The sequence below is a fragment of the Microtus oregoni genome, unplaced genomic scaffold, assembly GCF_018167655.1.
Source record: "Microtus oregoni isolate MIOR12 unplaced genomic scaffold, Mior012 000025F_ref0000491, whole genome shotgun sequence".
NCBI lineage: Eukaryota > Metazoa > Chordata > Mammalia > Rodentia > Cricetidae > Microtus > Microtus oregoni.
In genome coordinates this window covers 14,098,346-14,112,394 of record NW_024543084.1, presented here as the reverse complement: position 1 = coordinate 14,112,394, position 14,049 = coordinate 14,098,346, and the positions used below count along the sequence as shown (strand labels likewise).

Genomic DNA, 14,049 nt, shown 5'->3' with positions numbered 1-14,049 from the left:
TTTTGATATCCGGAATCCAAATAGTATGTAACCAGTAGCAAACATGCATCACCTTGTGTATTAAAGAAAAAAAGTCACCAGGTGGCAGTGAGTTAGAGGACAGCCTACAGAGTGAGTTCTATGACAGCTGGGGCTATACAGAGAAACCCTGTCTCAAAAAAAGAAAAAAAAAAGAAGGAAGAAAGAAAGAACCCCATGATAACAGTTTGTTCAAAGCTTGAAGCTGGAGTCTCCTGCCTGCTGTTGAGGAGAACTGAGGAGGAGGTAGAGGCAGAGAAGGCTCAGGGAATGCAAAGGATCTAGCCCTAGGACTGCAGTGTGCATGTTCAAGTTCACAACCTCACCTTCTTTCCTGAGGTGCTGGTTGCAACATGCTGCTCACGCTGAGTCTTTGTCAACAGGGGACAAAGGCCATTGACAAGATTCAGGTCATGAGATCAACGTCATGGGTTTGTTTTTCAGATTACATGACGGTCTCTAAATAGGCCAGTTTTGGGTTTGGAGTCTGGGGCAAGAACTCTAAGGGCCTTCCCCACACCAATGTATTTTCAAAACATCCTACAGGGAGCTGGGTACTAAACTGAACCTCTAAAGGTGAGGCGCATGCCTTTGATCTCAGCACTTGGGAGCCTAAAGCAAGTGCATCTCTGTGAGCCCAAGGTCAGCCAGATGGGTAACCTGAAGTTCAGAGAAGTTCACTGTTGGTAAGTGAGCGTGTGGCAGCTATGATTTTAGCCCAGATCTGAATAGAGACACAAGTCTTTATTTATTCATTTGTTTATTTTTATTATTATTTTTGCTTGCTTGGTTTTGTTTTTTTGTAACATGAAGGGTCTGCAGTTTTTGTTTTCCCAACCAGAGTTTCACTATTTAGCCCTGGCTCTTCTGGAACTCGCTCTGTAGACCAGGCTGACTTCGAACTCACAGAGATGCTACTGCCTCTGCCTCCTGAGTGTCACCACTGCCCGGCTGAGACTCAGATCTTCAATTGTGCACTTACTGACTGCTGTCTCCTTTTCCAATTGCAGGCAGAGAACCTTGGCCTACACATGTGCACATAGTCAGTGCTTGGGAAGCATCCTGCCTTGCCAGCTTCTCACACTCACCACACCCAGGTCAGTGCACCCAAAGCTCTGAGAAGGCCTGCAGCACAAGAAGACACTGTGGTAGCACATGCATACAATCCCAGCACATAAAGGTCTGAGTGGGAAACTAGGTCCAGGCCTGCCTGGGCTTTACAGAGAGACCCTGTCTCACAAAACTGAAAAGAACAAAGAAAAACAACACCAAAACAAAGATCCCATTCAACCAGAATTTTCTGACCAACACGACCAGAGACTGCCTAGCAGTGTGTCAGCAGCAGGCACCAAAAAGACCTGAGAGAAAAAAAAAGTTTCCAAATAAAAGCCTTGGACTGGGGCGGGGCCCGATGCGCATTTCCGGTTGTGGGCTAAGGGGCGGGCCGGAGTGGTGGTGAGTTTGGTAGTGGTGGTAGGGTGTACGCCTTGTCTGAAACTCCGTCTAAGGAGTCCGTTGGACTCCCCCCTCCCCCGAAAGGAATCATCAACAAAGGAGACAAACGCCCATCTCTCTGTTGGAAACCTTTAAGTCACAGGATGAGTCTACAGTGGACTGCAGTTGCCACCTTCCTCTACGCAGAGGTCTTTGCTGTGTTGCTTCTCTGTATTCCCTTTATTTCCCCCAAAAGATGGCAGAAGATTTTCAAATCCTGGCTGGTCGAGCTGGTAGTGACCTATGGCAACACCTTCTTTGTGGTTCTCATCGTCATCCTTGTGCTGCTGGTCATTGATGCTGCACGTGAGATCCGGAAATATGATGATGTGACAGAAAAGGTGACCCTCCAGAACAATCCAGGTGCCATGGAGCACTTCCACATGAAGCTTTTCCGTGCTCAGAGGAATCTCTATATTGCTGGCTTTTCCTTGCTGCTGTTCTTCTTACTTAGACGCCTGGTAACTCTCATCTCCCAGCAGGCCACACTGCTGGCCTCCAATGAAGCCTTTAAAAAGCAAGCAGAAAGTGCCAGTGAGGTGGCCAAGAAATACATGGAGGAGAATGACCAGCTAAAGAAGGGAGCTGCCGAAGACGGAGGCAAGTTGGATGTTGAGAGTGCTGAGGTGAAGTTAGAGGAGAACAAGAGCCTGAAGAATGACTTGAAGAAGCTAAAAGATGAGCTGGCCAACAGCAAGAAAAAGCTAGAGAAAGCTGAAAACGAGGCTCTGGCCATGCAGAAGCAGTCTGAGGGTCTTACCAAGGAGTACGACCGTCTGCTGGAAGAGCACGCCAAGCTGCAGGCCTTAGTACGTGGTCCCTCTGGTCCCTCGGACAAGAAGGAGGAGTAAAGGCTTGTTTCTCTCCCTCCCTGCAACTGGCTTCCTCCTGATCCGTGCTCACTGTTTACTACTGAGAGCTTACCCTCTCCCTCTGGTACTTGGGTTTATCCCCTTCTACTTCCCCAGTTTTTTTCCACAGCTTACAGATCATTATTTTGACTCCTTTACACATACCTGCCATCAAACCAAAAGGGACCTGGTTGTTGCTCATTTGGAGTATTTGCCATAGTCCTGCCAGTCCTAGAAGTGTAGAAGAGCACTTGTGACCTGGCCTGCAGTTGAGCCCCATTTATTTTGCTGTATGTCCTTAAGGTGAGGCAGGTCAACTGTTTTATCCCGAGGACAATAAATGTTGTTAGATTACAAACAAACAAACAAACAAACAAAAAGCCTTGGACTGAAAGAGCACAGCCAGCAGATGCCACTCAACTGCCCGACACACTGCAGAATATCTTCTATCCCTGCGTAAAGGATCCAAAGGATATGGTTCTGACCTTTGCTCTGCTTGGGGAGGCTGCTGAGTAAGGCTGAGACTCTGCTCTGCTACCTGCATGTTGGCTGTCCTGCTAAGGCTGACTCTGACCATCTGTGCAGAGTTGACATCTCCCTTGACTTCATGGATGCTGCAATACTAGAAGGCAACTTTTGCAGTCTTGAAGCCAGACCCTGCTGGGGATCTAGGAACCAACCTTAGACTCAGACCAGTTACTGGACTGAGTGGAGTTAGTGGAGGCTTCTGGAGAGTAGTGTCCCTGGGGCACAAACAGTGGTGAGAGTGATCTCAGCATGAGGCAGAGGAGCCATCCAGAGAATGCTGCCCCTGGAGGTGGGAAGGACAAGGGAGGAGTAACAGTGGTGGAACAGGCCATACAAGAACTTCCACTTAAAACCAAGGACACATTCTCCACAACATTAAGTGCTCCAGGATCACTGCACAGGGAGCACTCTGTTCTGCACTTTGCCCAGAGACAAGTGGCAGTGTGTGTAGGGTAAAAGGGCCAGCCAAAGAAACACACCCTGGCTCTGAGACCCGCGCCAGTGAAAGAAATGCTTTAGCCTCAAACCCAGACCCAAAGAGATGCACCCTGTCTCTGAAACCAGTGCCAAAGAAACACTGTGTCCCTAGACTCAGAGTCTGTGAAAGAAATATGCCCTGGCCCCAAAACTAGAGCCAAAAACTTTAAAAGGCCAGTGAAAGAAACACAATTTGGCCCTGAAATCAGCCATTTCTGCCCCTGATAAACTAAACTAACCAATCCCTCCTCTCCCTGGAAAAACTCCACCCCTAAGAAGCCCTATATAAGTCCCTCTGCCTGTTCAGGTTCTGGCTGCTCTTCTTCCACCTTGGTAGAGACAGCCACTCTCATGGATTCTTCCCTCCCAATAAATCTCTTGAACAAGGTTTGGGTGAAGACCTTCTTTTGCTGGAGCATAGCACAGCGGGACTGTAACATTTTCTCTGGAGAAGCCTTCACCTAGCAGGCCGAGTTGTTTGTTACACCTTTGCCAGGGAAGTCAGAGGCACGGTCTATTAATGGAGCAGGACTGTAACAGTTTTCGCTGGGGAAAACTTCCCCTAGCAGAGCAGAGTTGCTACATTCCAGAGGACCAGAGCCAAGTTGTAGCAACTTCGCTGGGAAGCCCTCTCCTATAGGAGCAGAGCTGTCACCGTGGGGAAACCTTCCCTAGAGTAGGGCTGTAAACTGCTACACTTACTATGACCTCTGCTATTCCCTGGCCCCTGACTGCCAGACTACTCTTCCTCCTGAGCTGTAACACTCAGTATTCCCTGGCCCCTGACTGCCAGGACCCCTTTCCCTCTGAGCTGTCCACTTCTGATGTAAAGTGTAGTATAGGTGCTTCTGTAGACCTGGGAAGGACAGCAGAAACAGCCTGAGTTGGGAGTGTGGTCCAGCCACAGGAAAGGCCAAAGTATTGACAGGAGATAGCCATAAAGGGGGTGACACATTCTGGGGCCTGGATGGGTCCAAGAGGGATTATAGAACATGTGATAACTGGGGAATCCAGTTTGTGACTGGGGGGGCAGTGCAAGCACCCAGAAGTTGACATGAGTAGCCAGCGGCAAAGCATCTAGAGCCAGAAAGATACAGAAGCTGTCCAGGCCACCTCTGCGCTGCCTCCTCCTCAGTCAGGATGGGGACACCTGCTGAGGCAGTGCAATCACTTGCTCATGGTAGAGGGACCAGAACTGAGGCTCCAGACTCACATGCTCCTCCAGTGCCCTTCTTCCTGGAAGTGTCCCTTCGGCAACCCTGTTTATGTATTCATGGGTACCTCTCTTCTGGACTACCATGGGGCTCCTTCTGTCCTAACAGTGCTCAGTCCTCTGCTTCTATGGCCTGATGTCTATCTCCCCTCAGACTGCAGTGCTGAGGAGGCCAGGGACACATTTCCTAGCATAAATCCCCGTCCAAGGCAGATCATTATGGCAGGGCAGGTGAGTGAGGCCAGGGATGGAAAGGTGGCGAGCGAGACTCCAGGTACCCATGTGGAGCCCATCTGGGTCCTTCTGGGGTCTTTGCCTATTAGGCTGTGCCTCAGTGTCCCCACATGAAAACCTGGAATCACTTTTGGTTCCTCCCTTGAAGCTCCTTCAAGCAGCAAGTAAACCCACTACCTGCCCAGACTCCTGACTCACAGGGCAATCCCTCGAAGCTCCCACTCTCTACAACCCGCCTTCTAACCTGTGTCCTCAGCAGACAAAAGGAACACTGGGAGGAGGGCCATCACGTTTCTTGATCTCCTATCCTACAGACCCTAGGAGGCAAGAAGGTCCTGAATAACAACACCCCTCAACTCCAACAAGCTATAGGACTGGGAAGACAGGGAGTCAAGCCACCATCACCCCAGTATCTCCTCCACAGTCCTTGCTTCCTTCCCCTGGGCTGCCACAGAAGAACTTAACCTTCACTGACAGTGTGTCCCGATCATTTTCTCTGTCCTAAACCTATGAACACACTTAAATTCTGCTTCCCTTCCTCCCCTTTCTCTAGTGCTGTCTGCTACTCTGTGTGCTCCGGAGAGCAGAACACAGTCAAATGGGGTTAAAGGAATCATCGCCCCCTTTCCAAGGTGGAAGGTCTTTTAAAACTTTCAGGTCTTACATCCCGTTTTTCACAATTTAGCTTCCAATTCCATTGTGTTTCTTCAGACTGGGAGCATCTTTGCCGACTTCCGGCTCACCACACCTTCACGGATCTGAGACTCCTTCCCGCCGCTGGATGCACAAGACAGCGACAGAACCAACTGGAGTTTCACATCAAGAACCGGTCGTCCGGGGAACCCCACCAAAATCCGAGGTCCCTAAAGCCGGTGATCTTGCCCCCATGGCAGAAAACTGTCCCTCAGATCAGGAAGAGGGAGGGGTCCAAGGAAAGAGACTGGCGCCGGGAAGCCCAAGGCTGAGAACCGGGAAAGCTGCTGATGGGCGTGCTGTCCAGAGAACGCCCAGCGGGACCCACAGGAAAGCGGAGGCGGGCGCCTGTCTGCGGGGGACCAGCGCAGCAAGTGGGATGTGGGAAGCGCGGCGGAAACTAGGGTGAGAGGCGCGTGCGGAGGCCGAGCGCAAGTGAGTGGATTCCGTGAGGTGACAGCGCGCGTCGCTTTCCCCACCCGACCCACTCGCCTGGGCCCGCCGCTCCCGGCCTCACGTCCTGATTCCCGCTTCTCATAGCCACTCACGCCGTGGGTCTTTGGCGCCTTGTTTTGTTTGCCCGTCACTGTACCGCCTCCTAGGTATCCGCCCCGGAAGTGATGTCACCGGGCGCAAATGGGGACCGCCGGAGGTGTGGTGTGTGGGGGTCACCATGTTTTTAAAGGGAAGGGAGAGTTTCCCGCAGCTTCTGACGGTGTTCTTGGCGCCATGTTGCTTCTGGGCAGAAGTGGCGCATTTCGGGCTCCACCTCTTTAAAGGAACAGAGACGTTTGCAACCTTGGGACTACATTTGGGGTCGCTGGAGATTTGACGAAGCATCGCAGTTCTTCGCTGAAGCAGGTCAGTACCTGGTCGCCGTGCGAGATTTTACTGAAATCGCGTGTTGAAGCCGGCAGGTTCTCCAGAGGGTTCTGAGTGCTGTGAGCCTAGATGCATGTGCTGCTGTTTGTGTGTGATGTGTAGCTTCGCTGAAAGAAGGCTTGGTCCCCCGAGAAACACTTACGCGCGCGGTTGGCAGCTCTGCACTGCCGTGGGACCAGTCTGGCTAGCTCTCTCTGCACCCTCATCCACTCGCCCAAGGTAGTCCTGGCCAAGAAGATGAAGACTGCGGTTACGGAGAATTGCCGGCAGAGCTGGCGCCAATAACAGCCTCCGTGGGTTCTTCTGAGGATTCCCAGGCTGACAGTAGTCATGGCAATTGGGTTAAAGTACTAATTTGGGACAACTTCCAAGTTAGGTAAAGAAACTTAGGGACAGAAAGTGTAGCCTTCAGTCCTGCTGCCGTTCGAGTGTTCGCGTGCACGCCAGCTTTCTACTAATATGCACAAGTTGTTAATTTAACAAGGCGAGGAATTTAACGACTGTGTGCGCGGTTTGATTCTTCTAAAGAAAGAGGTGAAATTATCTGCTGAGCCAATGCCTAGGTCCGGGGCTCCTCTTAACGGTCTTGTTTCCCTCTAATAAAGAAGGCGACAGGTTAGGGGAAGTTAAAGGATTTAGCTAGGGTATTAGGGAAGAAGAAACTGGAATTTGAATATAGGGGCTTTTAACCTGCTTTGGTCAAATGTGCACAACCCGCATACCACCAGGCATAGCACAAGCACAGACATGCAGCGTGAATTGTTGGACAAAGGGGTCTGACAGGAAGACCCATTTGACTAGCCAAGGGAGAGGGTGAACAGAAGAACAGTGACAGAGCCCGGGATAAAGTCCAAGTCATTTTCCACCCTGGAGTCGGTAGACCTGGGCCATGGTCCATCAACAGATATGACCACCGCAGTAGACACCAAGTCGCCCCACTCTTTGACGTTTTCGTACACATCAGCCCTATTTTCCGATGGGCGAGGCACCGAGTTTGGAAAGCAGATCTATACAGGCTCACACTCCCTTCCCACCCACCCACAGGAGGCATTGAGAACACCACATCCCTCTGTCCGCTTCCTGGGAGCATCAAAGTCTACACACTAGCCTAGGGCTGAATAGACATGTACTGTTCCCATCCCACGATTCTATGAGAGCAGTCAGCTCCTGTGGCGAAAACCTATGCACAGGACAAAGAACCAGACTGGGTGGAGTCATAGGGGACTTCTAGTGACCTTTCATCTGTGATAGAGAAGTATATAGAATGACTGCCCAGCATTCCCTGAGGGTCCCACGTGACTGGTAAAGTGCCCATCATCAGAGCAAGTGCAGGTTGGAGACCTGCAGGCTGGCCTCAATTCACCTTCCTTTATGGCCAAGCCTCAGGTCCACCCACCACTCCACTTCACCTCCCTAACCTCAGGACCTGGCTCCTGATTGCCAGTCCGGATGGGGGTGACAGAAGACCACAGGAGGCTTCACAGCAATGACATATTCTTTACCTTGCTCACCTGCAGGGTCTTTGCAGTCTGTCCCCAGAGCAGCAAATAAAAAAATAAAAGTGTCACATCTCAGGAGGAGGGGCTCTTGGCTTCCTGGTTGTTGTTACTGGCTGAGTTTTCAAGTTTCCAAGGAACAGGGACACCTAAGCTTTGAAAAAAAAAAAAAAAGAAAAAAAGGCCTGCTCCTGCCTCTGTGACCAACAGGCCAAGTCACCTCAGCTTAGCAGGAGAGGGGTTCATTAGGCCTATCCCAGCAAACACTGGACCTGAAGGACTCCTAGAGGACCCAGGGAGCCCCTGAAAGTTTCCCACCTCCTTACCCAGGGTTGGAAGGGTGAGCTGGGAACTTCCTGTCCTTTGCTGGGACTCTGACTTTGGGTAAGTTCTTTACCTGATCCAATCCTCAGCTTCTCTACCTACAAAATTGGCAGGCCCCTACCTCCCTGTTATGTAGAACTGCCCAGGGAGTACGATTTCAGTTTTGGATCTGCATCCTTACAAAGGGAACAAGAAACAACACGAAACAAACTGCCTGCTGTTTGTCACACCTGAGTTTGCTACAGATCGCTGTGGGCTGGGAACCTTTAGTCAGAGCTGCAGAAGTCACTGCTTTCTCCTCAGCCCAGTCCAGAGTCAAAGATCCTGAGTCTCCATTCTTGTGTTGTTTAGTTCTTAGGCCAGCATTTCCCTTGGGAATGTCTATATTATGGGAGCTCTTTTTTACTGTTTAAAGGGGGGGGGCTGAGCCAGGCAGTGGTGGCGCACGCCTTTAATCCCAGCACTCAGGAGGCAGAGGCAGGCAAATCTCTGTGAGTTTGAGGCCAGCCTGGTCTACAGAGCGAGTTTCAGGACAGCCAAGGCTACACAGAGATACGCTGTGTTCAGGAGGATATATATATACACACACATACATATATATGGTGGGGGAGATCTTGTGTTATGAAATAGATTTTTTAAAGATTTATTTTTAGTTTTAATAGTTTGTGATTGTCTCACTGTGTGTGTGTGTGTGTGTGTGTGTGTGTACATGAGTATAGATGCTTGTGGAGGCATCAGATCTCCCTGGAAGCTGTAGTTACAGGCAGTTGTGAGCCACTTGGTGTGGGTGCTGGGATCAAATTTAGATCCACTGCAAAAGCAGTGTGGCTCTTAACCACTGAGCTGTCTCCCTAGTCCTGTGGAATGGGTTTCTGAGGAAAGTTTGTAGGTTTCAGAGGTAATTGGTTTCTTTCTTTCTTTTTTTTTTAAATATTTATTTATTTGGTATGTATACAATGTTCTATCTGTGTGTATGCCTGCAGGCCAGAAGAGGGCACCAGACCTCATTACAAATGGTTGTGAGCCACCACGTGGTTGCTGGGAATTGAACTCAGGACCTTTGAAAGAACAGGCAATGCTCTTAACCGCTGAGCCATCTCTCCAGCCCCCTAGGTAATTGGTTTCTTGCTAGCTAACTGCAGGTTACTGCATGCATACAAGGAGCATGACATGTCATGGGTTAGACTATCTGTGGTGCTGGGGATCAAGTCTGGGTCTTTGTCCTTGCTGTGCTGATTCTTTACCATGCTCCAGATGGGTAAACTGAGCCCATAGGCTGTGCCCTGGGGACCCATGTTCCATAGTTAACTAAATGGTGGAGCTGGGTCATTTACTCTTTGGAGCCTGTCCTGGAACTTGCTCTGCAGGCCAGGTTGGCCTCAAACTCACAGAGATCTGCCTGCTTCTCCCTCCTGAGTGCTGGAATTAAGGCGTGCACCATCACCACCACTCAGGGCTGGAGGGATGGCTCAGAGGTTAAGAGCATTGCCTGCCCTTCCAAAGGTCCTGAGTTCAATTCCCAGCAACCACATGGTGGCTCACAACCATCTGTAATGAGGTCTGTTGCCCTCTTGTGGCCTGCAGAGATAAACACAGACATCACCACCACTCAGCAAAAGGCAGGGTTTTATTTTGTTTGTTTTAGTTTTTGAAGAGGCTTTATTTTTTCAAAGCCAGCCTTATAAGCTGGGCATGGAAACTCATGCCCATAGTCATGTTTGGGAAGCTGAGGGATCCAGTGAGTTCCAGACGGGCCTGGGCTACAGGCTGAATGAGACTGTCTCAGAATAGCCAATTAAATAAATAGATTAATAAAACCCCACAGAGGATGGGAGGGGGCTCTTGTCCGAAGTCTGTGTTGCCAGGGAGCAGACTTAGGGTTGGCTCATATAGGTGAGTGCAATGTTTTCAGACTGGTGACCATGTCCCACAGCAAGGGGTAGTGCCAGAGGGACTCTTTAGTGCTGTAAATCTCGTTAGTCCACTGGGCCGCTGTTGTACTGGTTGCCCACGTGCAGTTTCTGGCATGTTACACAATGGACATGTTAGGTGGGCAGCTGCTCCAGGCCATCTTGCTGATTGCCAGACCCCTTCACAGTCAGCTTCCATGCACACCAGGGCACAAGCGCACACCCGTGCCAATGCATAGCTAGTCCCATGTGAGTTCAGAGGGAGGCCCGGGCAGCGGCTTTAAGAAGAAGCAGAGCTGGACAGAATCCAGCAGAGTGAATGGCATGGGATGCATGAAAGGCATCGGGCAGAGCTGGCACCCCTGTGGGTCAGGTCATGCCTAAAGCAAATAATCTGTATGTCCTAATGCAAGGAGAACATGGAGCTGCAGAGCCAGGGCTCAGCCAACCCGAGGCCGGCTGAGGTGGCTCTGTACCAGTGTCAACACTCCCTACCGTCCAAGCATGTCCATTGGGGTCAGCAGTCAGGGCACAGCTGACATCAGCACCAAGTTTTTGGAGCATGCCTGGTGTCCAGGGGCTGCTGGCCATTAGCTGTCCAGGCTCAGGGAGGTGTGGTGGGGGAGGACACCTGCTGCCAGCACCTGGCCTGACATTGATGTCTCACATTGTAGATGCTTAGGAAACACAGTTTATAGGAAGGTGTTGTAAAGGTCACATGGTGTCCCTCTGATCCCTGCCCTGGTGGAATTGTCTCCTTAGTGTACCCAAGCACCTGAGCTGCCCCCATGGCAACACTTGTCTGCGAATTGTTTGTTTGAGACAGAGTATCTCTATGTAGCCCTGACTAGCCTGGAACTTGCTGTGTAGACCAGGTTGACTTCAAGATCACAGAGATCCACTTGGTTAGTGTCCCAAATGCTGGGATTAAAGGTGTGGTCCGTGTGCCGGGCCGTGATGGAACACTCCTTTAATCCCAGAATTTGGGAGGCAGAGGCAGGCAAATCTCTGTGAGTTTGAGGTCAGGCTCAACTCGACAAGAGCTAGTTCCAGGACAGCTAGGGCTGTTACACAGAGAAACTCATTCTCAAAAAAAAAACAAAAAACAAAAACAAACCAAACAAAAGCTGTGCACCCCCACGCCTGGCTCTATTGTATTTACTTACTTATATATTTCTAGTTTATGTGTTTAAGTGTTTTTGTCTGCATGGATATCTGTGCTCTTTATCCCCCCACCCCCACCACTCAGACCCAAATAATCACACAGAAACTATATTAATTAAAACACTATTTGGCGGGGCTGGAGAGATGGCTCAGTGGTTAAGAGCACTGACTGCTCTTCCAGAGGACCCGGGTTCAATTCCCAGCACCCACATGGCAGTTCACACCTGTCTGAAGATCCAGTTGCAGGGGATCTGACACCTTCACACCAATGCACATAAAATAAAGTTAAATAAACCATAAAATATTTAAAAAAAAACACTATTTGGCCAATAGCTTACGTGTATTTCTAGCTAGCTCTTACATATTAAATTAACCCATTTCTATTAATCTGTGAAGCATCACGAGGCTGTGGCCTGCCTGTAAGGTTCAGACTAGGGACTGGCGGCTTTCTCCTTCAGCAGCTACATGGCATCTCTCTGACTCCGCCTACTTTCTGTGTCTTGGTTTGGATTTCCCACGTGGCTTTGCTCTGCTAAGCCATTGGCTGAAACAGCTATATTCATTAACCAATGGTAATAAAACATAGTCACAGCATACAGAGGGGAATTCACATCAGATATCTATCTTAGGGTTTCTATTGCTGTGATGAAACACCATGAAGAACAAGTTGGGGAGGAAAGGGTTTATTGGGATTACATTTCCATATTGCTGTTCATTATTGAGGGAAGTCGGACAGGAACCTGGAGGCAGGAGCTGTTGCAGAGGCCTTCGAGGGGTGCTGCTTACTGACCTGCTCCTCACGCCTTGCTCAGACCACTTTCTTATAGAACCCAGAACAGCCTGCTAAGGGGTGGCATTACCCACGATGGGCTGGGCCCTCCCCCATCAGTCAGGGCCCTCCCCCATCAGTCACTAATTAAGCAAACATCCTCTCAGGAGTCAGGCAAGTGGATTTCTGTAGGCAGTTTTCTGTCCCTCCAGTCTGCTCCCAGATAACCACACAGACTTATTAATTATAAATACTTAGCTGCCTCCAGTCAGCTCTTATAACTTAAATTAACCCATATTTCTTATCTAGCCTCTTTTAGCATGGCATGTTCATCTTTCTTCTCTCCTCATCTCCTGGCATCCTTTCCCAATCCACCCTCCTTCTTCCAAGAGTTCTCCCTGCCCCAAAAATCCTACGCAGCTATCAACTAGTAAGCTCTTCATTAAACAACGAGAGTAATGCATATTTACAGTGTACAAAAAGATTATCCCTTTGTGAGTTAGAGGCCAACCTGGTCCACAAAGTGAGTTCCAGGACAGCCCTGAAGAAACCTTGTCTAGAAATAAAGGAAAAAGCCACCTATAGGCCTGCCTGCAGACTGATCAAACTGAGGTATTTTCTCAATTGAGGCTTCCTCCTCTCCAGTGACTCTAGCTTGTGTCAAGTTAACATAAAATTAGCCAGAAAAATGTCTGCGCACCATGTGCATGCAGCGTCCACAGACAACAGAAGAGGACTCTAGTGCCCAGGAACTAGAGTTACAGACGATGTGGGACACCATGTGGGTGCTAGGAACCAACCCCCGGTCCTCTAAAAGAACAGCCAATGCTCTTAACTTCCAAGACATCTCTCCAGCCCTTATTTTATTTTCTATTTATTTGGGGATTTTGTTCCTTTTTTTTTTTTTTTCAGACAGGTTCACTTTGTAGATCAGGCTGGTTTCGAATTCACAGAGTTCTGCCTGACTCTGTTTCCAAAACTGGTATTAAAGGCACAAGCCAGCACCACCTGGCCACTTAAAATTTTTAATTCTCTCTCTCTCTCTCTCTCTCTCTCTCTTTCTCTCTCTCTCTCTCTGTGTGTGTGTGTGCGTGCGTGTGTGTGTGTGTGTGTGTGTGTGGTCAGAGGTCAGATGAAGGTGTCAGATCCCCTGGATCTGGAGTTACAGGTATCTGTGAGTCATCTGGCTTGGGTGCTAGAAACCAAACTTAGGTCCTCTGAAAGAGCATCATGCACTCCTAACCTCTGAGCTGTCTCTCCGGGCTCCACTCCCCTCTCCACCCCCACCCTTCCCACCCCACGTCTACCCTGTGGATTTTACATCCCATCAGACTCTTCATGATTCTGAGAAAATGTTCACACTTTTGCCATTGTCACCACAATCCAGATGTTACCAAAAGTCACTCAGGCCTGTGGCCGTTATTCCTCATTTCACGCCTCACTGTCCTACCCCCCTCCAACCTCAGGCCCCCATTCATCTTCTTCAAGTGTCTGGGAGCCCTTACTGTGGACAGAGCCTGGATCCGCTTATGCCACACAAATGTTCTACCAACAAACCCTATCGCCAGCACTATGGTCTAATTTTTTTTTTTTCAAAAAAATCAGGAGACTTAGAAGATGGCTCAGTTGGCATAGCGCTCGCTGCATAAGCATGAGGACTTGAGTTTGATTCCCAGTGCTGGTGAAAGAATAGACCTGGCACACCTGTGGTGCCTCCTGGAGACACAGTAGCGGGCTCCTGGGGATTGACACCCAAAGGTAGCCTCTGGCCTCCACACACAGCCACACGCTGCTCCTGGGCTCACATGAACAAACACACTGAACACACACTCACAGATCAAACTGTATGCAAGTCTACGAGTCCCCAAAGCCAGTGTTTATAATTCAGTAGTCCCAAAGCCAGTGTTTATAATTCAGTAGTCTCTTGAGACGTTCTTCAACACAGCCATTCCTTCGTCATGAGCAGCCTTCACTGCCCCACTCTGACTAGAGCAGG

General features: G+C 49.6%; 2 protein-coding genes across 4 annotated transcripts in view; both read left to right on the top strand.

Annotated features, from left to right (window-relative positions):
• Positions 1 to 1,454: 1,454 nt before the first annotated feature.
• On the top strand, positions 1,455 to 3,754 carry LOC121462586 (B-cell receptor-associated protein 31-like). Its single transcript, XM_041674228.1, has one exon. The coding sequence runs from the start codon at positions 1,617 to 1,619 to the stop codon at positions 2,361 to 2,363; it is 747 nt and encodes a 248-aa protein (XP_041530162.1). The 5' UTR covers positions 1,455 to 1,616; the 3' UTR covers positions 2,364 to 3,754.
• A 2,451-nt stretch (positions 3,755 to 6,205) lies between these two features.
• Positions 6,206 to 14,049, top strand: part of Kyat1 (kynurenine aminotransferase 1) — a 30,964-nt gene continuing 23,120 nt past the window's right edge. The window contains exon 1 of one of the 3 annotated variants that reach the window (XM_041674222.1): positions 6,206 to 6,369. The gene's annotated coding sequence lies outside the window, so the exon portion shown is untranslated. The remainder of the gene's footprint in view (positions 6,370 to 14,049) is intronic. The other 2 variants (XM_041674220.1, XM_041674223.1) reach the window with 2 other exon arrangements.

Bases quoted from the DNA above. Each gene is read 5' to 3' on its own strand.
- LOC121462586 (XM_041674228.1), top strand. From the start codon at position 1,617: ATGAGTCTACAGTGGACTGCAGTTGCCACCTTCCTCTACGCAGAGGTC.